This window comes from Leptonotus elevatus, chromosome 12 (assembly GCF_054856555.1).
Source record: "Leptonotus elevatus isolate MCC_2025b chromosome 12, RoL_Lele_1.0, whole genome shotgun sequence".
NCBI classification, from domain to species: Eukaryota; Metazoa; Chordata; class Actinopteri; order Syngnathiformes; family Syngnathidae; genus Leptonotus; species Leptonotus elevatus.
Window position 1 is genome coordinate 22951882 of NC_141250.1, and position 25985 is coordinate 22977866.

General features: G+C 44.2%; 1 protein-coding gene across 1 annotated transcript; it reads left to right on the forward strand.

The window, feature by feature from the left end:
• Positions 1-6215: 6215 nt before the first annotated feature.
• Positions 6216-25831, forward strand: wars2 (tryptophanyl tRNA synthetase 2, mitochondrial). The gene is made up of 6 exons (XM_086090372.1): positions 6216-6344; positions 17198-17458; positions 20071-20151; positions 21024-21106; positions 21890-22011; positions 23453-25831. Exons 1-6 carry the CDS (start codon positions 6231-6233, stop codon positions 23899-23901), a joined length of 1110 nt encoding a protein of 369 aa, XP_085946498.1. The 5' UTR covers positions 6216-6230; the 3' UTR covers positions 23902-25831.
• The last annotated feature ends 154 nt before the right edge of the window (positions 25832-25985 follow it).

A 25985-nucleotide genomic window follows, 5' to 3' on the forward strand; every position in this document is an offset into this window, starting at 1 on the left:
GGCTGGTTTCTCACCATTTTCAAGCCACGTCTTAAATGATTGAAATCTGTCCGAGTTGTTAACAACACGCTGCGTCAAGGTTGCTCAGTTTGCACCGCCAACGCGGGATCAACGGAAGAGAACGGAAGTTGGCGAATAGCGGATCAGAACTGCTCTCGGCTGGTCTTGACAGACAATCTCCAGTCGGACTGAGACAAGACCACGACTTTGAGTCCCGAGTGTTCCAACACGAGCGACCGTCCGCGTTAGCGTTATCCCGAGTCGGCCTTCATCTGCTCCCAAAACTCCGCATCGACTCGAGTAAAGCGATCCTCCGTCCAACGCGGCTGATTTCCGACGTGGTGACAGCGGCGGCGAGGCCGCCCGGCGCATATTACGCGTCTATTACACACACACACACACACACACACGTGTGCGCAAATGCCTGCGAGGGCGTGGGAACGTCGCAGCAGACGCAACGTATCGAGCGTTTCTCTTCTCATCCCAGCCGGCGTATTTGGAGCGTATCAAAAATGTCGCATCAATAAAGCCGACATCTGCATCAACTTCAAAGTCTTTTCAAGTTGCGTCATCTCTACTAAATGGAAACATGGACGCCCTTCGCGCTCAACACAACAACAAGTCGACGTGCGGCAGGCCGCAACAACCTTCGCAAACTGAGAGCCGCTTCTTGGCTACTGATGAATGCAAATGGCTGCCAGTTATATACACGATTGCTAAAATGACTTTCAAAAAATATTATTTGCAATCACCGGTGAGCAATTTTTTTTGAACAGGCCCGCGAGCGACTCGTGCGGTCGCATTGGTGAGTCCCGACCTACGGTTTAAGCAACAAAATGTTGATTAGCAAAAAAATGTTGATTAGCAAAAAAAATGTTGATTAGCAAAAAAAAATGTTGATTAGCAAAAAAAATGTTGATTAGCAAAAAAATGAGAAACCGGGAAAGCTGCATGAGCAAAACAAGATGTCGCAACAGGCAAGTACAAAAAAAATAAATACAAGAGATAAAGATAAACATTTTAACAAGGCCAGAATAGTCCATTTATTTTTTAGAGTCAAGAAAAATATTCATGAGTAATTTGAATTAAAATAAGTATAAATATGACACTAAAGTTGTCATTTTATTTTGAAAAAATCAAGAAAGAAGTGCAAATATTCAATGAAAAATATATGTATGACAAAAAGAGAAATATTACAAGAAAAAATTTTAATTAATAGAATAAGATAACAAATACCAGGGAAAAAAAGAGTACAAATATAAAACTAAAGTACAAATATTGCAAGAAATAAGTTTAGAAATTGTTAGAATAAAGCACAAAAATATAACAGGAAAAAAAGTACAGTTATTGCAAGAAAATGAATAATAAATAAATAATTAAAAGAACAACAGAGGAAATAAGTACAAATATTACAAGATGAAGAAAAAGTACAGTGAACACAACAAAAATTGTTTAGAAATTTTAAGTAAGATACAAAAATATGACCAAAAATTGATACAAGCTTTACAGGAAAAAAAAGTCTGAATAGTTCAACAAATAAAATAAAATTGTGAAACAAAGTGCACATTTTACGTAACTAAACTACAAATACTGCAAGAAAAAAAAAAACTCAAATAATACAAGAAAAAAAAATGGAAATTTTAAAATTCATAGAATAAAGTTTTTTACACGTCACCTTCACCAACAAACGTCTTACTACAACTTTTGTTTGTGTGTGTGTGTGAGTGTGTAATAAGTTTTAGCGGCTCCGTCAGAGTGTGTCAGGTTGACTAACGAGCAGAGGAGAAAGTCTCCATCCTCTGGTGTCTCTGGTGCGTGTCATGTTCGGACGGAGCGCTCGCTGATGGATTGCCGGTCTGCTTCTGATTACGCGCGCACGAGGACAAGATGAAGCTCCTCCCGCGCGTGATGTGGATTTCGTGTCCACGCACGTTTGCCACTTTGTTAAGACTGCCGGTAATGCAAAACCAAACAATGAGGCGCGTCAGTGAGATGCTAACATGCTAACAGTCTTTTTTTCGTTAACACGTCTTTTTGCTAACATGCCAACTGTCTTTTTATGCTAACATGCTAACAGCAGGCGTGATTTCATCAAAGTGTTATGACTGCAGTCAAATCCTTGCTGATGCAAATGACAAGAAACACTTTGTGTGATGGCGGTCCAAGTCCGAACATCCGTCAAATTGATCAATATTTTATGAACGATGATTATTAACAGCCACTTATAATCATATGCGAGTTACTTTCTGAGCCTTGCATCTGTCTGTCATTAAGGAAATGCTCACGGAATATTCCGTAAAGCCAGTAGGGTCACGGTGAAGCAGCATTTAGCCGTTATGCCGCACGCAAATGGAAGTAGCGGCCAACAGAAGTCAAGTCAGACACAAGTGGAAATGCTTTTAAATCCAGGTTCCAAACTATGACCAAGAACATTGATTCAGGTATCTTCTCTTGTTTTTGTTCTCCACATTGTTTTAGTTTTATTTCTTTACTTTGTTTTCAAACGTATTTACTTCTTTTGTTTGTAAATGTTTGTAAATTTGAATGACGTGAAGCACATTGGGTACGGAAAGTGCTCAAGAATAGGGGGGGGGGGGGCCAAAAAATTAATTCTCATAAGAATCGCGATTCTCATTTAGTACGATTCAGAATCCATTTTAAATGTCCCCAAATCAATTTTATTTAAATTATTTGATACTGTCTTGCCTTTGTCTGTGTGTGCCTTTATTTGGAGCGCTGTTCATGTTGTACCCGGTTTGGCCACTGAGGGGCAGTGTGGTTCCGCGCCGTCTAATACACTGCTAAGTTGTAGCCACATTAGAGAGTAGAAGGAAAAAGTCACGATCAAGTTATTCCAATAAAAGTTTTATTTTTTTCAGCCTGGAGCCGTTCTTTTGAGTGATAAAAGTGCCGCGAGTAGGTCGCTAATTAGCATTAGCGAGTCAGACTGGAGTAGATCATTACAATTCCTTGCACATCTATAGATTGAAGCAAAAATCATTGTCAATCAAATCATTTTGAAGCAAAAATCGCTCTTAATCGGAAATTTATTTTGAATCGAACCGCAGGCCCCAAAAATCGGAATCGAATCGAATCGTGAGACATTCAAAGATTCCCACCCCTACTCAAGAAATAAAGCTGCCTTGCCTTTAACTTCAAAATGGCTAAATAAATAAATACTTATATAAATAAATAAAGAGAGAAATCAATAAATGAAGGAGTCTGCCCGCTTTCATTCTCAGCAGATCAATCAAAATGAGGCCGAAACGGCTCGTGTGGCTGACGTTGACCTTTGACTTTACGCCGGAAATCAACCGACATGATCTTGCTTGAACTTGTCTGATTCAACCGTTCACTTCATTTCACACGCACACACACACGCGCACACACGCACTTCAGCTGCTGTCGACACCACGACAGGCAATGAGACAAGGTGCTGAAACCGACCTCCCTCAGGGAAGTACACACACACACACACACACACACACACACACACACACACACACACACACACACACACACACACACACTTTTTTGTATGAATGAATTTTCATGTAAATTTCAAAGACGTCAAATGTCCTAATTGGATCTTTTTCAGTCCTCATAATTTGTCACTGCAGCCCAATCCTTAATGGTTTGTCCGTCCATCCGTCTGCCCATCCATTATCCACTTGGGTGGCGTCCGTCCGTCCGTCCGTCCGTCCGTCCGTCCGTCCGTCCCGTGCGCACGCTGAAAGCCCCCAGTGTCGGCCCAAGGAGTTGCCGTCTTTCAGCATCAACATCCACGCACACACATTCGAGGCGTCACTCAGCGCCCGCCGTCCCCCTTGAGAAGAAAGGCCGGCGTTATTATGACAGGTGGACGCCACCACTGAAAAACTACAAGCAGCGTAATAAAGACGCCAGCAAACACCAACGTCCTTCAGCTCGCGCCATCTGGAATTCCAACTCGACGTCTTCACTGCCACCTTCGAAACAACGTTCAGCGTTACCAGTGACAACTTTTAAAAAAGGTTCCGTTACAACAGCAGACAGTCATATTGTACGTGTTCGTACCTTCAACACACTTCTTTTGGTCCTTAAAAGCAACTCTCAATCTCATCACCTTCATTTTTCTCCACCTTAAAACAAACCTTTATTTCCATCTTTAAAAAAACGCAGCACTTTTATTCGCACCTTAACTCCGCCTTCATGTCCACCTTTGCAATCAAACGCATCTTCACCTTTATTTCCACCCTCAAAGCTACTTTTAACCGCACTTCTCCATTTCTAACGCTCACGACACTTCGTCTCCTTCCTCTTGCAAAATGAAAGGCAGAACGTGTTTTTGTATTTGTTGGTGCGGGTGTACCTAATGAAGTGTCCAATGGTGAGGAGGAGGAGGAGGAGGAAGACAAATGAGATGTTGTGATGGTGTGTTATTGCTGAAAGTGTTTTGACGCGTTCACTCGTTGCTCATCGCTCGTCACCCTCCTCGGGTCAAACTTTGTTTCTTCTTCAGGACACCTTGAATGTTTTATGACCAAACTTCCTTGACGCCAACTGCAGTGCGCCGCGTCATACGTACATACAGCATAAGTCACATTTTCCGATCATGCTCCTAAAAGTTGTTTACAAAATAAGTATTTAAATTCATTTGATTACTTTACGTCTGCATTTGTTGTACATTCTATCCGCACACAATTACAAAGCCATATAAACAATAAACTTGGGATAGACGGATGGATCGCAGATCTTAATTTATAGGCCGTAAAATTGCATAATTATCATCATTTGCATGTGATCAATTACGCTTACAAATCACTCAAGTTCCTTTGAACAATAAACAATGAATGCAAATGACTTCCATGTATGTAGTCACATTTATTTTCATCTCATGCTAATGCTAATTGATTAGCATTCCAGTCCCATTTGAACAATCCCGTGACTGCGTTACGTGTAACCGGAGCTCTTTCTGTTTGATTATTATTCAACATTTTTCCCCCCTCAGTGCAAAGAACTTTGCCTTGAGTCAAGTCGAGGAATTTTTCAACTGGCTCCACCATCTTGTGTGTGCGTGCGTGCGTGCGTGCGCGTGGCCATGCAGGAAACAGGAGCTGAAGCGACACACAGGTATGCACACGCACGGAGCAGCGTGAGAGAAGGCGGCGGCGGCGGCGGCGGCGGCGGCGGCATCAGCCGCGGCGTTGCTTGCGTTGCCTGGGGAAACGCTAATGAATATGGAATGACGCGCTGGCCTTTTTGCGCGGCAAACGCAACCAGATGCGGCAGATGTTGCCGACATGAAAGCGCTCATGCAGGTAGCGGCCGAGCGCACCGTGGCGTAACCCGACCCCCGTGTGCCGACTAATCGCTAATATAGGCGATGTGTGTCCTAATAATACATGACGGCCGCGCATGGAAAAGAGCTCAGCGGCCATGGGAAAGTGAAGGGGAAGCAGTCGGGGCCCAGACACAACAATGAGCATGGCCGCCAAGCCGAGGCACACCTCAACATGCATAGTTCCGCCGTAACGTTCATCGCCTGAAACAAAACAACCTTCCTCCACTTTTATTTTCCCCGCAAACACTTTTTGTCACTGTAATTGAGACTTTTAACACATTTGATATCCACCTCAAATACCTTTTACTGCATGTTTGACTTAAGTTCAACCTTGAACACACCTCTTCACCTTTATTTCCACCTTAAGTTTCATCTTAAAAACACATATCCACATTTATTCCCACCTGGAACACGTCTCTTGATTTTTATTTGCACCTTCAACACACCGCCGCACTTTCGATTCCGCCTTAAACGCACCTCTCTACATTGTTTCTTGTTTATTTTGCCTCTTCTTCACCTTTATTTTATTTGTTAAATTGCCTCAGCACCTTTATTTTCCCCACAGTGTCCTTGCTTTTCCTTTAAGAAACCCTTTTATCATCCCTTTCATCTTTAACACACTTCCCCACCTGTATTTTATCTAACACCTTTCCAACTATCTTTTCACCTTCAGCTCACCTCTCCACTTTCATTTATGCATTTAACACACCTCGATGACCACATAAATATGGTTGCTTTTTTTTTTATCATTCACCACAAGGACTTGATTAAAATGACTTAATTAGTAATATTCTTTGAATGGAAAATGTCCTGCGTCCTTTCGCTCAAATCATTTTGTCCTCGCGAGGCTGCCGTAGTCGTTACGACGTGACGTCACCATCCTCCCCCTCCTTTGCCCATTGTCAACATGGCGCTGCCGGTGCGGGCTAAGCTAGCGCGACATCTCCTCGTTCGGTTCACCAGGAGATTTCAGCGAGTCCACCGAAAGTTTCTCTGCGATGGCGGCACATCGGAAGACAAGGTAACCGAGATGTTGTCCATCTTGTGTGTGGACAAGTGTCTTTTCATGCTCTTTTGTCTGCCTGTACGCCGACTCGGAAGCTCACTCTCCTGTTTGCCCTCACTCACGAGTAGTAGAAATCTTCAGGAAACGCGAAATGTTCATATTTTTTTTATCTGTCTTGTATTTGGTCCAAATGTGACATTCAGTGGTAATTCTGTCCTTTTAAATGAGCATTGCACCAGAACGTATTTTCATGTATAAACACTTGACTACAGAATGAATTTACTAACTTCACTAATTTAATTCTACTAGTAATATTTGACTTATTCGTACTAGCAGATGAGCGTCCTGATTCCAGTTTATAGTCTACAGTTTAACCACAGAAGATGTTTCTCAGCTCGAATAAGTTATTTAAAGAGTGTACAATAATTCTAGGTTACAAATATCTCTGTTAGCACAACAATAATAATATATATATATATATATATATATTTTTTTTTAAATACTCGCTGTCTTTAAACGTTTTAAATGTATTAATTGCAGGCCAGGATTTTATTATATGATATAATGTATTCATGAGGGAAATGCATTCTGGGAAAAATAATGAAGTTAGCAGATTAATTGTGGAAAAAAATATGAACTTTTTATTGCTTAAAATGGCTAAATGAGTCAAGAATTCCTTTAAAATGCAACTCCACTTTCATATCCATGAAGAATTTTTTTTATTGACACTCGCAGTTGAAGTTTACACTTAACAAACACAAACCAAATACTAGTATTTGTATATGTAATCGTACTCATTACTTTGTCTTGAAAATGCAAGCCTTAAACCCGACCTCCCCATCCTAATTCCCACCGTCAAAACACTTCTCCACCTTTATTTCCACTGTAAAATAAATAAATAATGACCTTTATTAGCACCTCTCCACATTTCTTTCCGTCTTAAATTGTCTTGCTGTCATACAAGTGTAAAGAGAATTGAAGCAGTGTTGATGTTAAAATGTTGCCCACACGTGTGAGAGTGTCGAAGATGTGACGGAGAGGCAACACTTCATCTTGCAGTCAGGTTAGAAAATAAATCCATCAAAATAGAATTGTGTTTTTTTCCAGGGCGTGAACGTGAAGCGAAGGGCGTCCAGGTTTGACGCACATCACACCTCGGCGCCCCTTTTGTGCGAGGCGCGTTGCACATTTGGGGAGCGTTGCAAGAAATGAAAAGCAACACTTCATCTGCCGTCTTATTGCTGCAAGCTCAACAGAATTCTTCCTTCCTCGGCCTCAACTGCAAATGTTTTCCCGTAGCAAATGGTGGACGCGCGCCAGAGGAAAAGATTTTATGAAGTGTATACACTCAGGCAACGTTTTATGTCAAATCTTAACATTCTCAAATGTCACATAAACGCAAAAGTCAATTTACCTGATGAACAGGAAAACAAAGTATTTACCCAGATGCATATAATAAGCATGGGCAGGTGAACGCGGAAAGTTGTTTTTAGGGTGCAATCAAAGATGCAAAGGTGTTTGTTTTTTTAAGGTGGAAGTCAATGTGGGAAGGTTTTTTTAAAGTAATAAATTAGACAGCAGAGGTGTGAGGTGTGTTTAAGGCAACGCCAAAGGAGGAGATGTGTTTTTAAGGTGGAGAGTGGAGCTGCAGCAATTCATTGACAAATAACTGATACATTTTTTACTTTAGATACCTTTTGTAATGTAATATTTTTCAAATATCCAAATTTCAACTTCTCAACAGTAAATATTCTCTCATTTATATAATCCTTCAAAAATGTGGGCTGATCAAAATAAAAAATGTGCTTTTACTTTGTAAAACAATGATCAACTATTTCCCCCTGATTTTCTGACGTTACGGACAAAACCAGTAACTACAGTTGTGTATTTCTCCACTGTCAATTTGAAATAATGTCCTCTTTTTAATCAAACATTCAAATGTTTTATCCGATTCATCAACTTTTGACCGATGAATCGATTATCAAGAATTACGTTTAAGGTGGCATTAAGAGGAGGAGGGCTTTGTTTAAGGTGGAAATGAAGATGCAACTGAAAAGTTAAAGTTGGAATTGAAGATGGAGTTGTGTTTTTGATGGTCTGATTTGAATGTGGAATTTAAGGTGGGGAGGTATTTTGAAAGTTTGGATTAGGACTGAAGTTTAGATGGAGAGATGTTTGAAGTCTAAGTCGAAAATGAAGGCGCCGTTGTTTTTTTGAGGAGAAAATGCGGACGTATTTTCAAGGTGGAAATAATGAAAGGCAAACATAAGTGTAGAGGTGTGTTTATGGCGTAAATAATGGCGGAGAATTGTTTGGAATTGGAATTCCGAATTTTGTGACCCGTGGGGCGATTGTAATTTTCTGTGGTGCTGTCCACCTGTCACAATAAAAGCAGAAAAGTCTGCAAGGGTGAACGCACGCGAGGTGCGAGCGACAGCTCAAATGTGTCAAACGCGCCACTCGAGAAGCATTTTCTTGTTGCTGTTCAAGTGTAAAGATCCGATGGATTCTGCGTCCATTTGCACTAATTAATATGTTGCGAGCGTCGTGGCCGCAGGAAACAGGAAGTGACTTGTGACCGGCCTCTGGGTTCTCCTCCCCCCCCCCCCCCCCCCCCCCCCCCCCCCGCAGCCCCAAAATTCACTTACTCGAGTGTCGGCTAAAACCATTAAAGCCCCCTCGGCCCCACCCGGGGAGAGTTGCGTGTGGGGTTGGGGGGGGTGATTGTTCATTAACTGGCTGTTTTGAAATGTCAGGCAGGAGCGCCAATTCCTCCAGGTGGTACACGGTTCGGCCAACATATTGACATAATACAAATCATAGCAAGACAGCTTGACGTTGAAAAGAGCTTGTGCCAAGACCTTGCTTGCATCCAGCGTCAACCTCCCAAGCTGGAGGAAATGAAACATTCCCACGTTTTTTTTCTTGCTCCCCATTTTTATGAAGGTTTTTTTTCTTACCCAAGAACAGAAAAAAAGCCACACGAGTCAGATTTATGATGATGATATTTTTCAGGGAAGCGACCCGCCGAGATGTTTTGCCTTAAGCGCGCCACCAACCCTCGGCCCCCTTTTCCACGCCGCGTGTGTTGTTGTGACTTGAAATTTGTCTCTATTTGCCCCCCCTCTCCGTCTCGTTACCTCCCTGAAGGCAAGCGCGCGGTGACAGGAGTGAAAAAGTTGCCATGCGATGATAGCGTAAGATGGCGTCCCGCTGCGCTGGCTCGGCTTGCAAAGTCGTCCCCGTGGTCATTCTCAGCAGCACCGTTTGCTTGCAACAAGCCAACTCCGGGGGACAGATGACGCTTCGGGTCACACTTTGCATGACCTTCGCTCACTTCGTGTTGTCAAAACAGCCCCAAAAATGTTCGACTTTGCTTTTCTCCTCAAAGACCACATTTGAGTTTTAAAACTTCTTTTCATTCAGCACTTATGCATGCACACCAAATTGTTTATTCAAATAATACCCTTGTTGTACAAATTAATTCAATTACGGGTAATTAATTTGCCATATTTTAATACAACTGACTTTTTTTTTCTCTGTTAGCCTTTATTTGCATTTATTTGACAATAAAACAGTTTATTCACATTTTTGTCAGAATTTGTTTTTTTGATGCCAATCATCATTTCTTTATGGATTTTGACAACTCGGGTTTGGGCCCGGTCTGTTGCCCCATAGCAAAAATCCACAAATTATTGATGCTACTAATATTTGCTATGAAAAAAATATCCAAACTAGGGGTAAAAAAAATGTTTGCGTTGAGTTGCGTTGAATATATGAATTCCCAATTCCTGAACCCAAATATGTGGGGTCAACCTTCTTGTGGTTTTCTTTTTTTAACTCCTCATGTGACGTTTTCCGTTTTGATTTGTACGCAACCTGTTGAGGCAGCAAACCAAATCCTTAAGTCTCCATTCACGTTTTGTCAGTTTCGGTCATACACGGTATTGCAATATTTCTTTTGCTTAAATTGGTCATGTGACAAATCACATCCTTGTTGCATTTTGTGTTTAATTTTTTTAAGCTGAAAATGTTCCCGTCTTCTTCTTGCTGCCCTCGACTTGGAAAATGTTGTCGCAAGTAAGAGCAAAGTCGATTTTTCCGTTGCCGGTGTCCCCTTGGGACTTGCTAACTCGCTGTTGAAAGACGTCCGCAAACGTTGCTAAATCATGTCGTTTATGGGCCCGAGTGTCCCGCTAACTTCTCCTGCTAATTGCATCTGTCACTCGCGCGTAACCACAGCGACCGCTCGCAAGATCATATAGTTGATAGGCTTGCCCTCGTCAATTTTTGTCACTTTGCGCAAACTGGAAACGCTCGTTAAAGGTTGAGTTCCTAATGAGGCAGATTACGGTTTCCTGACCCCCCCCCCCCCCTTCTTCCCCTGGCCTCCCTCCAGGCTGTCTTGAAGTCTGGACCCTTCAGAAGCCGCGGCCCGTCAAAGTTATTTTTGGAGCGTTTTTTTGAAGGGCCTCCAGCCCCCATTAATCAGGCCGGGGACCCCACGGCGCGAGTGCGGCCCGCCAGCCCTGCCTGGCCTGCCACACTGCGGCATTTCTGTTCCCGCGCTCTCCGCACAGTGTGAAGCTGGGAGGAACCTCATCAATCTCACCTGTCCCGCCTTCCCACCGCAGATTTAATCAAATGCTCTTTTTTGGGGGGGGCAACCCCCACCCCCTCAACTCCCTGCCTCCCTCCGGCACCCTCAGTGGAGGAAAAACAGAAAAACGCACGGCGAAATCTGGAACGGGCTTTAAAAAAAACAGTTTTCACTTGCTGGATGTTTGTTTTTTGCGGCATTTTCTTTCTAACCTCCTGGCATTTAAGGCACTTCAGGAAAATGTGTGACTGCAATGTTCCAGAGTTTAGGAGTCGGGACGAGGGTACATGTTGAGGGTTAGTGTTGGGCTTTTCTGGTTCGGAAGATCCTTACATCTGGGTTAGGATTTGCCTTATGAGTTGAGGTTACATTTGAGAAATCGGGGCCTACTAAAGGGCAGAGGAGGCACGGGCACAGACTTTGGTAGTTTTGAATACCAAAGTCTGGGTTCAGATCTGAACCTTAACATGATTGGACAAGATTTAGGTTCACGTTCAAGTTGAGGTTTGAGGTTAGCTTATGTTTCCCTCTGGTCACGGTCATCAGGTTATTTAGTCCTATCTGGTTGAGGGTTAAATCTGGGGTTAGGGGGTTACTGGATTAAAGACCCGGTAACCTTTCATTTTAGTGTAAAGGTTTTCTTTTCTATGGTTAGCATTTTAGGCGTAGGGAAAACCTTTCATCTGCACACCTGTTGGGATTAAAGGCTTTGAGTTACTAGTTTAGTAAAAATCCTAGGGTGAAAGTTTGGACAAAGGGTTTAGGGTTAGGATTAAGGTTAAGAAAGGTCCTCTCTTCCTTTCACATGTGTATGGGTTTACGGCTGAGGGGTTAGGGAGAATCTGACAGTCGGCGCAGTTTGGGTTCAGGCCAGGTGAAGTTGTGACCTGTTGCTGTGAAGCCGATGAAATATCAACAAATAAATGACATCGTCCACTTGTAGTCGCATTTGCGATGTCTGCGTTTGTTCACTTGACCTCATTAGCTGCATTCTTCTGTCCCACTTGCTGTTCGGGTGCTTGAGGTTCTTATGGTTGGCTTCTTTCCAACCACATGGCCAACGCTAAGATTCCACGGATGAAAACTTTACTTCTGCAGGTGCAAATCCACCCAAACGGTTTGAAGAACCATCAAAAGGGAAATTTTGGAGTTCGCAGGTTTGTGGATGAACATTCCGGTTTTCTTTTCGCGTGACATTTTCTTGCTACGTACTCGATCCCAAGCTGCGGTGTGTTCTCACCTCGGACAAAAAAACACACAATGCCGTAGATTTCGGTTAACAGGTCTCGGGACAGAGATGGCCAAGTCGGATAGGGAGGGGAGGCACGTCAAGGTGGATTAACATCGCCGTGCCGGTGTTAACGGCGGGGGAAGGGAAGGGGCGGTGGTTTCCGGCACGGAAGGGGAACACTGGACCCTCTGTGTCGGGATGCTCAGCGGGAGAGTCGGGTGAAGGGGGAGTTGGCGGGGGGGGGGAAATCCTTCCGTCCTTCCAACTGCACTCCTGTCGGGATGCGGCGTTGGCAAAGATCTGACGCCGGAGTCCCCCTACAAAGACTTGATGGTCGTTCACAGCGGGGGGGCCGAGCGGCGGCCATCCCGCAGACTTGTTGAAATTGGCGCGGGTCGTCGGTGTGAAATGCCTTGGCTGCCATCGAACCTATGAGCCCTGAAAGGACGCCCAGAGCACATCACGGAACAGATATGCTCTGTTGGGCTGTGATTAATTAACGTTGACGGCTCTGCTGGAAAATACTTGATGACAATAGCCACTCCTCACTTGCTGCATGACGAAGGGCCATGAATCGAAATTCAAGTGCATTTTCAATTATTACAAAATTACCATAATTGTAAACCGCACTAAAAGATTATTAATACTTCTTTTGAGTTGTTTAAATGTATAGAGTTGCAATTTTATTTTATTTTTTTAAATAACTAATTTAATCAATCTTGTTGGGTCCAAAAGAAACTTGCAAAATTCTAGTGTTTCAACGAAAATGTATTTGTCTTAATATTGCTTTAATTTCCAACATTTTCTTCTTTTGCGTCAACAAACAAATGATCATCCTAATTGTGATTTCAATTATTACCAAATTAATCCTGATGAATATTTTCTTCATAATCAAGCAGCCCCAGCATGATGCTTCCTTTACTTAAATATTGGACATTTTTCAAGATCATGGCCATGCCATGACATCCATTGATGTCATGGCATGGCCAGAAACTTCATCCCCAATTGAAAATGAAACGACAACTAAATGTGTAGCTTGTTGGGGACTAAAAAGTCAAGCATTGCAATCCAAAATCCAAATCTATTGCTCAGAACCAAGCACTTATCAGAAGCGCAATATTACAGGACAAAAACTAAATGTGTTGCTTGTTGCTTATCAGCAGCAAAATATTGGATGTTGTCTGCAAAAGAAAATGACATCCATTGATGGCCAAAAGCGCATGGCCAATTTCATTACAATTGAAGATCTCTGACACTATACTGCCCACAGCCACTAGGGGGCATGTTTTGTCTGTGACTAAATGCTCACAAAAAATGGACACCAAATCGGCTGGACATGTCTGTCATAACAGGACGCAAGAAAAAAGTCTCATGACCAAAATTGAACAGGGAATCGGACATGTTGGCTTGAAGCAGCCATTTTAGGTGAATTTTAGGCCTTACAAAGTTGGTAAAAAAATAAAAAATCATCTCCCAGACCAGTTTCACCAATTGACACGAAATTAGGTGGACATGTCTGTCATAAGAGGACGCACAAAATGGCTAAAGTTGCACACTGTCAGACATTTTGGGTGAATTGTAGGCCGCGTAGTTGTAAAGTGAAACTTCGAAAGTTGGGTGCTAAAGTGGTGAAGTGTTTTTATTTACGCACCCTAATATGGTCGCAGCATGGCGTCAAAGTTCGACGATCATTCTGAGGCGTCTCCACGGCCAAGTGCGGCTGACAAAATGTTCTCCCTCTTTGGCAAATGAAATGTAAAAAATTGAAGAAAAAACAAACGTCAGCACATGGAAGCCTGTCGACGACGCATAACAGACCCCCTCGCTCCTCATATTTTAGCACCAACAGCCGTCGCGCTACATCGTCGCTAAGGTGACGAAAGCTTTCCTCTTTCGCGGCCGCCATATGCTGAAGACATTACATGCTTTGTGTGTGCAAAGTCAAAGTCTGACGGGTGGGGGGGGGCACGCAGGGCGATGGCTTTCGGAAGGTTACGTACACGTTAGCGCCGTGTTTTCACACTTTTTCCCGGAATAGCTGTTCATTTGTCTGACGGTGCTCGTGTGCGGTAACGTCCGCGGGGGGCGGAGGTCAAGCGCAAACATGGTGTGGAGGAAATGTGTCCATTTTAAACTTGGACAGATCAGCCCCCCCCCCCCCCCCCACAAAAAAAAAGGCAGACGGAAAAATAGCCGTCACGTCATGTGAGGACAACGAGCGACTCGTACGCTAACGCTGGAGCGAGCGGCGGCTTTCTTTCCACTCCACTTGCAGAGGACAGCCCTTTTCCAACGTCTCTCTCTCTTCTTGTTCGCCGCGGAGCGAGCGACCGCACGCTGCGGCGCCGGCGAGAAAACGTTGGATTAATCAGCCGCAACAAAATGACATCCTTGCGCAAGAATGCCTAATAAATACAATACATGCGAGAGGCGCAGAAACATTTGAACTCCAGGCGAGGGCTTGCACGAGGCCCGGAGGAAGACGTTGTCATAGCAAAAGTCCTTTTAGTTGAATTCCACTTTGGCAATTTGGGAGCTTCCGCTAATTCTCAACCACTAAAACAAAGTCAAGCTGCAACAAGTGATGAACCCTCGAAGCCTTTAAAATATGACGCTGTTACATTTTTATGCTAATTCATACTAAAACTGGCTTGCGGATTCCAAAATTGCGGAGCGAACTGTACAGATGAGCCAATTTAGCCGTAGTAAGAATTGATTGATCACAAACGGGCTCATCTGTCTCAAGATGGTCAGGTGACAATAAATGGTTTAGTTTATCCTGACCGTGGTGAAAACTGACATGCTTGTCTCATCGAGTCCATTTTTAAACGTCAACTCAAGTTACCAAGTACATGCCGCGTTTTATTCTCCGATAATTTTATGAGCCGTATGAAATATTGCGGGACAAATCATGTCCGCTCCATTCAGACGCTCGCTGCCGTGATTTAAAAGCGTATCACCTTTTACGACTGTTGCGCTTATGTTGCGGCATCCGTCATAAAATTAATTGCCGTACACCATTGGCTGTCCGGCCTGTCGTCGGGCGGGGGCTGATTTACCTCTTCCTCCCCCCCCGCTCGCTCCCCGCAAACTGGTCTCCAGACCCCGGCCTTCCTTCCTCAGAGGCGTCGGGCCAGGTGACGGCTGCTTCGTGGCCGCTGTTGACTCTGCTTGACACTTGATTGGCTCAAATGACGCCATTAGCATGTCTGCGTGGCTAATGGCTTCCCTCGAGGGGGGCTGAGGGGGTACCATGTCGGCTGGAGGTGAGAACACACAAGAGCCAGGCTCGGGGTCCCGTCTGCGCCCCAAATCGACCCTGACACCCCCGAAGAGGCTCGGCGCAATTACGCGGTGGCTAATGACATAAGCGCTCAGTTCCTTCCGGCCTCGCTCGTGTTCCGACGTGCCGAGGGCTTTTCGGAGACCTGCGATCGGCGCTTGTTCCGCGGCTGCAGGGCTGCGACGTGCAGGGGTTCGGCTGCCGGCTGATCTCGGGACCGGTCCGCGGAGATTGATTGAATGTGATGCCGGTTTCCTCGATGTGCCGCAAGAAGGATATCCGATGAAAAGAAAGCTCTGGAGCATTTGAATTGCTTGATAAGTTTGCAGAGTCCAAACGGGCTTGAAATTCACATTTAAAGCCCAACCTTGGAACTTAAAACCTGACTTAAGCCACAGACAAGAAACCCAAACCCAGTCTAGACTTCAGCACCTTTGATAAATCCTAATCCAATCTTGTAACCCTTACTTTTGTTTGAAATCCCAAATTCAAACAATAGCACGAGTTTGAAAATCATGACCCTGGCTTGAAACCCTAACCTGAGTTTAAAACCATAACCAAGGCTTGAAAATCTCATTTCCAACCCTAAATCTGGCTCGATTTTGATCGATGTCGAGATGGAAACTCTATTTTGAAACAACCCAACCTTTGTTTAAAACGAGTGATATTCAAGACCGATACGTCTCGTACTTTTGATCCATAACATTTAATTAAACACAAAGATTGTGAAAATAACTTTCTGACTAATTCAGATGATGATTTACTGATGTGTCAAACTACTGCGTTATAGCACCAACTACTCCCAAGGAGGACTTACTTGAGGTCCGATCTTTTTTTATATTATTATTATTGTCTTGAGTATTGGTGGCTGGTATCAGCAACCTCCACCTGTACCCGATACCTTAAAAGTAGAACGTATCAGTACGCACCCATCCCTCTGTAAAACCTGAACCAAAGCTTGAAACCCTAAGCCTCGTTGAAAACGTCACCTAGTCGTCGGTGAAACCTTAATTTCAAACTCTTCAGGGTGGCTTCAAACCCTATTTTGAAACCCAAAATCTTTTTTGAAACCGGCACCCAAGCTTGAACCTTTTATTTGAAATCCTTCCTGTTATGCGGCGACTATAAACATGCTCACAAGTGGAAAAAGTGAAAATGTGCGAAAGTGGCAACGAGTGTGCGAGAGTGAACTTGCGAGAGCAAAGTGTCAAATTGACACCACGGACGCAAGCGCTCGTGTTCTCTCCCAAACGCGCTCCCTGCAAAGAATGCAGCACCTTGCGGGCCAAAATAAACTTTTTTTCTTCTTTGTTGGCCACCGGAGCGAACGCTGGAGCTGGAGAGGGAGCGACAAACCTCCGGAATGGTCGAGTGTGCCGTTCCACATCCACAATGTGACAAAAGGGCGTACTTTGTTCCCCCTTTGGGCTTGCGAGAAAATTCCGGCAATGCTGCGATGTCTACTCCCTTCCACAGAGGGCGCCGTTCTCAATCCACATGGGCCCTAAACACCAAGAAGAAGGCGTCAGTGGGTTCAAACTGGCATTTAGGGTTTGAAGCCTGGATTTAGGTTCAAGTTAAGGTTTACAACTTGGGGTCAGGTTTCAAACCAGGTTTCGGAGTCCTGTACCTGCATTGGGGTGTCAAACTAGGATAAGGGGCCGAACCATGTTCATAGTGTCCATGAGTTGCATAGCATTAGCATTTTCTAGCCAACTGGCTAATGCTCAAAGTTATCTTCTTTTCTTGGGCAGGAGTCGGCAGCAACCTGGCGGGTGTTCTCCGGGATCCAGCCCACGGGCGTGCCCCACCTGGGCAACTTCCTGGGCGCCCTGGAAAACTGGACGTCCCTGCAAGACCGCTATCCGTCGGTGCTGTACAGCGTGGTGGACCTGCACGCCATAACGCAGCCGCAGGACCCGCGCGCTCTCAGAACCAACACACTGGACATGGTGGCCAGCCTGCTGGCGTGCGGAATCGACCCGCGCAAGGTTGTCCTCTTCCAGCAGTCGCAGGTGACGCTCAAAAGCACAAAATCTGCATGGTGGATTACAACCACAGCATTATGTCAATAAAGTGGCAAAAAAACACTGGGCTCCTCTCGGGGTACTCTGAATAATAGAAGGGCACATTTGCATTTAAAAGTATCGATTCATGGTTTTATGAATCGATATTGGGCTATGAAAATGAATATCGATTTGATATCAATATATAGATTTTTTTATTTTTTTTTTAACCCAGCCCTAGGATCGAAACCCTAATTTGGCGGCTGTCGAGACGGTCGTTCAGTAACCAGAAGGTCGGCCGTTCCATCCCCTAGTCTGTAACCATAGTGCTTGTTTCAAAACCCGAATCTCGACAAGTAAACCTTCACTCAAAAGCCTAACACAATTCACACAGCCGTAGGTTTTAAACTCTCATTTAAAAAGCGAGCACAAGCTTGGAATCCCTCACACTTGCCAACCCTCCTTGAACACCTTATCGAACCCTTACTTGAAACCCCAATCTGTCAATGGCTTCTTTTCTTTCTTGTAGTTGATTTTACCGCCGGCGTGTTTACCTGCCGACACCCTCGCGTGCTTCAAGGCGCTCGCTTGATTTTTATCTCACTCGTGCGCGCACGCACGCACGCACGCACGCACGCACGCACACACCCAGGCAGGCTGTTTGACAGGGCAGGATGGAAAGACACACAAACAGAAACCGCAGAGAAGTGGCCGTTTCAGCCACATGAAAGAATGTCGGTGGAAAGGAGGGGAAAAAAAACAAGGAGCCATTTTGCGCGTTTTCATCACTGGAGCAAATTGCAGATGTCAGCGTTACGGCGACGACAAAGCGGCAAATCCCAGGGTGCAATTTGTCACCACAAACTCTTTTTATATGCCAGCGCTTGTTAAAACGGACGTTGCCGTATTAGTTTGCGCCGCTTTCTCACCGCCCCTAGTCTCCTCTCGGATAAAATTCTGAACATGGCCAACAGGATCTTTGGATAGCTGTCCGTCTTCGCTCTTCATGCTGCAGTACGATTCTCCACCGTCTCCACTTGGCTGCAGCTTTTTCAACCCTTAATCTCCTCTCGGATAAACAATCCTCATGATTTTACCATTTGTTGATCTGCAGTGACAAGCATTAACGCACGTTAATGTTTGTATCACCTTAGTGCAGCACTGCATTTTCTTGCTGCCCTTAGTGTCCTCTTGGATAACATTGCCTCACCCTTTAACCGGTTGAGGATACACGGCTGGAAATGACAATAATACATTTACTCTTTTGATGATTTTTAGTTAGGGATGTTGCAGTAGAATTCTCCACAGTCTCTGCTTGGCTGCAGCTTTTGCCACTCTCGGAAGAAAGTTCCTCGTCATTGTACCATTTGTGGATGCATGGCTAGAAATAAGCATGTGCATTAATATTAGCTTACCCTATGGCTCTGGGCGTCCTTGTTTTTTTGCTGCCCTTAGTCTCCTCTCGGATAAAGTTGCTACCTCGTTGTAACATTTGCAAACACACGGTTAGAAATGATAACATGCTCTTGAAAACTTCTGGACCTTAGCTGCAACTGCAGTATTATACTCTACTTTGCTTTAGCGATCCTTAGTCTCCTTACCAGAAATAAACAGGATACCCTTGTTCTCCATAGATGCTAATGTGAGTTCTTATTGTTGTTGCGTTTTTGCTACGTATGACACTCCCCAGTCTCTTGCTAGTTGCAGCAGACCACATTCTCTTTACCGCGCAGAGACTGGAAGTCTTTGTTCTCCATTTTTGCTAACCTGAACTTTCTCCATCGCTAGGCTTTTGCTTAGTATGATAGTCCACAGTCTCCTTTTTTTAGTGGCACACTGTTTTCTTGCTGAATTTAGGAAGTCCCTTCTTGGATTAAAAAAAGAAAAAGAAAAAGACTACTCTTGACAAGTGAAAATGAGGAATGAGAGAAAAAATGACTAGAACAAAAAAAGTAAACAGAAGACTCCATTTTTAGTGCTTCTGGTCCCTGGTCATGCGTTCAAATCCGCGTGGATTTCCACTTGACGTCTTTTATGTGCGGTTGTCCATCCGATTGCGTACCTAACCAAGTATCTCGCGTCCTACGTTTGGTTCTTTTCACGGCGTGAAAGGGGAGAGATGGTCCCCAATGTCCATTCCTGATCCAAGTCCCAGTTAGCTGACGTTGACGAGAGAGGATGTCAACGCAGCCAGACAACCGTAAACTTTAATTTGCCCCAGTGGGAGGATATTTCCCAGCAACACACACACACACACACACACACACACACACACACACACACACACACACACACACACACACACACACACACACACACACACACACACACACACACACACACACACACACACACACACACACACACACACACACATCTCTCAGTTAAACCAATAGAGCCACTGCATACTTCTTCAAATGTCCTTATTGCGTCTGTCATCGTATTGTTTTTTAAAATTGGCTGCAGTACCTTCCGCTGCCTCTCTGCGGCAACAGGGAGTCACCTTCACACTTGCCGTCTTGTTTTGTTTAGTGGCTCCTAAACATCATGGATTATTACGAAAGTTCAGCTTGAAGGTGCTGCTGCGTTTAAAGACCTGCGGACATTTCCAACCTTCGCAGGTGCCCGAGCACGCTGAACTTTCCTGGATCCTCGGATGCCTGACCAGCATGCCGCGCCTCCGACACCTGCCGCAGTGGAAGGTAGCTATGGGAAACACACACACACATACTTGCGCTTATATAAATGTGAGGACATCCATAGTTATAATGCATTTCCTAGCCCCTCCCCCTAACCCCAACCATCCAAAATGATTGCCTAGGGCCCTCATTCCTAATCTTTACCTTAACCTCAACCATAACCCAATTCAAACCTAAACTCTAAAACCAAGTCTTCACCCTCAAAAAGAGGTCTTGAGTTGTGAGGACCGGCCAAAATGTCCTCAATCTGTTGGTTTAAGACGTATGTTGGTCCTCACAATGTTGTATGTACAGGTACACACACACACACACACACACACACACACACACACACACAATCTATTCATTTTGTTTTGTGTACAACTTGGACAACTTACATTTCAATTGTGGAAAAAAAGGTGGCTTAAATATTGTGCTGCAATTAAAAGTTCTATTATTCCAAAGCACCAATTATTACCAATATCGCCAAAAATATGGTCACCGCAAATTTCTTTGAAATATCGTGATATCGTTTTTAGGCCATATTACCCACCCCTAATGGAGAGCTTCAGTTTTGTCAACACAAAGTCAAGGTGTTAATTTGTTCAAGTGGACAAAGCTTTTTGTAATAGTTGCACATTGTTTTTCGTCTCCCGCCGCGTATCACATTTCCGTCTCGCTTCCCTGTCGTTGTCGTCGTCTGTTTTATTGCTTTCTCCACCTGCCAGATTTGTCCTCTTAATAGCCGTCATTTCCCGGCCACATGCGGCGTCAATCGGGCCCTGAGGAAGCGCCGCGGCCAAAAACAGGAAGAAAAAAAATACAAGTCAAACAAAAAAGACAAGTCGGAAAATGTCTTGAATCACTGAAGGTATTGTTTTTTTTTGTGTGTCCAGATGAAGAGCAAGCAGAAGAACGAAGGCAGCGTTGGCCTGTACACGTATCCCGTCCTCCAGGCTGCCGATATTCTCCTCTACAAGTGAGAATATGGACACATTGCAACAATCCACTCGCACTTTCACTCCAGGCCTGTAGGCGGCGTTATGTGCAATTGCAAACTCAGCTTTATCCTGATGCGTGCCAAAATAGAATCATCAGCCTTGAGCTTATTATTATTATTTTTTTACATATTAGCATGGCCATGAATCATTTGGCTACTTTTCAGGAACCCCCCCCCCACCCCCAAAAAAGCTACAGAAATTGACCATATTTGGACAAATTGAGTTTACACCTGACACTGACGTTGTTGTTTTGTTGTCTCTTTTTTTTGTTAAAGATCAGGATTATCGTAAAAAAAAAATTAACAAACTTTTTATCAGTTCGGGCTGTGGCCCAATTTTTATTTTTTCTCAAAAATAACATTAAATGAAAACATTTGATAACATTTGTATATATTTTTTTAATAATTATTTAAAAATATAGAATTCCCCGGAGTGAAGGAGATTGTGTTTGCTGTAAGGTTATCTTGCAGACATGATCAATGATGTCATTGATCGATTGGTAAATTATAACATTACAACCAATCAAAGATTTTGCATGAAATGCAAAATATCTGCCGATCCGATCCAACTGATCACATCTGTGTAAAGTCTCGTAAAAATCCACCAGGTTTTCAAATGTATCCTTTTCACTGCTGGAAAAAAATCTCCATGAAAAAAGTCTTTAAACATTCATTTCATCCTGCAATCGGAGTTGTTGTTTTTGTTTGCTGGAGCGCATGTTGTCTTGCTGACGTGCTCTCGTCCGCTCGAACGTCTCTCAGGTCCACGCACGTCCCCGTGGGCGAGGACCAGGTCCAGCATCTGGAGCTGGCCCAGGACCTGGCTCGCATCTTCAACCAACGCTTCGACGCCGCCGTCTTCCCTCAGCCGCGCGCCTTGCTCAGTAAGCCGGACCCGTCTGCACTTGAGTTAATCAAACCTCCGTTTAGCAATTGTGATCATAATGACACGGATGAGACTATTTTTAAACGCTTGCACTAAAAGTTCCTTGCAATTAAACACACACATGGTCAACACACACACACACACTCTCAAAGTGCGGTTGTTTATTCCCAAGCATCGTAAAAGTACAAAATGGCGTCAGCAGTTTTGATGAAAGAAACCTCTTTGCCACCAATAGGGTGATAATTGACTGCTGAGGGGGGCGGGACTTCTGATTGATTGGCGGGCGGCGACGAGACGGTCTGATCTCCCGTGGCCTGCCGCCATCCTTCTTTTTTTTCTCTTTTTTGAAGGCCCCTCAAAAAATTGCAATAGGTTTCATCATGCTAGGTTAGCAAAAGTTCGTCCTGGGTCAGGTTTTTCCAGCTTCGCACCCCCGTTCAAGAGCGCTTGATTTGTGTGCCACCTCTCACTTTCCAACGTTGAAGTCCCGTATGGGCTGTCAATGTGTGGTTGTTTACTGTATCACTTTCTTAATAGACTATCCTCAAGAAATTTGTCTCCGCACCCCCTTCGGCAGAGCCAGTGCACCCCCAAAATTGTGTTTGGGCCTTCACTTTCCAAATTTGCATTCAGTTTGGTGTGTAAACGTGTCATGAATGCATGGCTGGCATTCTGCTACCATTTTCTCAATGTCTTGTGCTGTGCACCCCATTGAACAGTGCGAGTGCACCCCCAATTTTTTCTTTCTAACCCTTCTATCACTTTTGGGCTCTTAACATGTCCTCATATACCAGACCTCCTTCTTGAGGTTTTCTGCTGCACACCTCCTTTTCCCAAGATTTTCATGTCACGCACCTCCTTCAACAGAGCCAGCGCACCCTCAAATTTGCGTCTGACTCATCACTTTCCAAGTTTTCAATCAGCTTTAGGCTGTTAGCGCCCCCTTAAAAATGTGACTGCTATTTTTTCAGTGTTTGCCAAATGTTTACAACTGCGCACCCCCTTGACCAGACTGAGTGCAGACCCTACTTTGTCTCTCACCTCTGACTTTACTTTACTTTTCAGTCACTTTTGGCCTGGAAATGTTTTGCACCTTCTTGCTCGTTAGCCTAGCGCCAACATTTTCTCATGTGCACCCCCTTCAACATCTGAATGGAGCTTGCACACCCTCAAACAAATGACCCAATTTAGGAATTATGCAAAAGTGACATGTTAGCTAAATCTTTCACAGAGATTTTAACCTTTGCACCCCCGCGGATGTTAGCGCACCCCTGCTTTGTGTCCCACCGATCAATTTCTCCCTTTTCACTCCGTTTTGACGGAACTGTGGTGATTCCAAGCGATGACGTTACCCTTTTCCATTTGCACTTGCACACCCCTGTCAGGATCTTGCGCACCGCTCCCAGACCCTCACGTTGTCCATCCGATTGCCTCCGCAGGCTCCAGCCGAAAAGTCAAATCCCTCCGCGACCCCTCATCTAAAATGTCCAAATCGGACCCCCAGACCATGGCGACCGTTTACCTCACGGACACGCCGGACGACATCGCTCTGAAAATCCGACGCGCCGTCACCGACTTTACCTCGGAGGTGACGTATGATCCGGAGACGAGGCCCGGAGTGTCCAACCTGGTCAGCATCCACGCCGCCGCCGCCGCCGTCGACGTGGACGAGGCCGTGTCGCGGGCCCGAGGTTTGGACACGGCGGCGTACAAGAAAGTGGTCGCCGAGGCGGTGGTCCAGAGGCTGGCGCCCATTCGCCAGCGGCTGGTTCGGCTCAGGGCGGAGCGTCCCCACCTGGAGGCGGTGCTGGCCGAGGGGCGACGCAAAGCCAGGGAGCTGGCCACGCCCACGTTGCAGCAAGTCAAAAGATTGGTCGGATTCTGTTGACGGGCAGACTTGGAACTGAAAGCGGCCACCCCATTGGTCCATTTTTGTGGATGACGTCATAGGTGGCCGCCTTGCCTCAAAACCTTTTATTTTTCTATTTATTTGGACTTAATCATGATTACCATAAATAATACAAACAATATTTCAAGAAATGTTTTCGTTACTACAAAAGTCTCGTCAAATTCTGTTGAAAAGCCAACTTGGGACAGATGTTGCCTGAATTGTCCGATTTTTATTTTTATGACATCGTACATGATTTCTTGTCTCTGAATGTTGTCGTTTTCGTTTTGGATCATGATTACAAGAAATATTGCAGGTTTTTAAATGCTAAAGATAATTGATTTATTTCACCATTTAATGACGATGCCAGATGGCAGCCATCTTGCATTGCCACTGTTACTGACAACTGTTACAAGTTTGCGTCGACCATTCAGAGTATGTTTATCTCCGCATGGTGAATCGGGGCTTAATACGCAAGAGGATTAAGTCCGGTGAAGCGAGAGAGAGAGAGAGAAAAATGTTTGGCAGGATTTGGACTTTAACGTCAATTCTGACTTTAAAGTGAGAATTGTGAGATTAAAGTCAGAATCCTGCCAAACCTTTTTTTCTCTCTCTCTTCACTGGCCCTAATCCTCTTCTGTGACTTCCAGAGGTTAGATTTACATTTCATTCCATTTTTCTTTCTGATGGCCTTTCATTGTTGACGGCAGCATGATGCAGACGCACCTTTGAGTAGAAATGCACTTGGAGCGAACATTGACATCCTCAGCAATGATACGCGTTTGTAGCGCTTCTCCCGCACTTGTTGGGCAAGCATGCGCCACACGCTGCGGCATTTTCACCGCGGAGACAGAAAATAGCGTCAAAACTTTGCAGAGAAATCAACGTTTTCAAGTCAGGTGTGCTTTGCGAGTGGCAATGCAAGATGGCCGCCGATGGCTTCACTTCTCAATATGACGAATAAGCGACATTGTTAGGCAGACATGGAATTGAAACCAGGTGATGTTTGGCGCCGCTTTTTTCATACTGACACCAATACTCCACGCTTGAGTAGTCATCGATACCGATACTAGATACCAATACCACGAGTAAATAAAATTCCCCCCCAAAATGACAGATAATTTCACAGACAGATCTATACATCCCAGTATAGTATTTTCCCTTAAATTTGCATGAATTTGAAGGCAAATTTCTATTCCTGTCATTTCTCCCTTGTAATTCCTGATTGCAAAACGGCCACAACATGGAAGACCGTTGGGAGTACCGACATCTTCAAACAAGGCTGCTATCGGCACCGATACTGAGACCATACCTAATTGAAACCACCCGATTCTGTTGAAAGGCGGACTTGGAACAGATGCTGCTTGATTGGTCTGTTTTTTTGTTTTGTTTTGAAGACATGGTCGATTCTTATCCGTCTGAAATGTGTGTTTATTTTTTAATCATGATAACAAGAAATATTACGCATTTGAAAATACTAAAGGCCATTTAATGAGGTTTTCACTTGAGAAGTTGGATTTTGTTGACGAGCAAACTTGGATTCGGCATCACCTGATTAGTCTATTGGTTGGATGACGTCACACATCCTGCCTCCACAAGGTTTTTTTTTTCCATTTCTTTCGTGATTATGTTCAGTTTTTGTTTTTTGTTGTGTTTGTGCTCGACAACAGTTACGTTGAGAAGACTACTCAGGTTTTGTTGCCAGGCGGAATTGGACTGGCCACCACCTGATTGGTTCGTCGTCGTTGTTGTTGTTTGACGTCATTGCTTTCCTGCAAAACGTCTTTTCATGTTCATTTGGAATGGATCATTAAATGTGAGACATGATCTTCTTTTTGTCAGTTACAACACAATGTTTTGTTTTTCACTAAAATGACTTTTGGTCACATTCGTTTTACTAACAGGCAGACATTAAATTTACGCCACTTGATTGGTTCTTTTTTTTTTTTATGGCATCACAATTACACACTCGCGTCCTACCTCCATTTTGAGACAACAAAACATTTGTTTTTGTCTTTATTTGTACTTAATTGTACATATCCGAATGTTTGTCCTCCATTTTAAAATAAAGCATTTTATGACAT

Bases quoted from the DNA above. Each gene is read 5' to 3' on its own strand.
- wars2 (XM_086090372.1), top strand. From the start codon at position 6,231: ATGGCGCTGCCGGTGCGGGCTAAGCTAGCGCGACATCTCCTCGTTCGG. The intron at 6,345-17,197 runs GTAACCGAGATG...TTTCTTGGGCAG, and splicing joins GCGGCACATCGGAAGACAAG to GAGTCGGCAGCAACCTGGCG. The intron at 20,152-21,023 runs GTAGCTATGGGA...TTGTGTGTCCAG, and splicing joins GACACCTGCCGCAGTGGAAG to ATGAAGAGCAAGCAGAAGAA.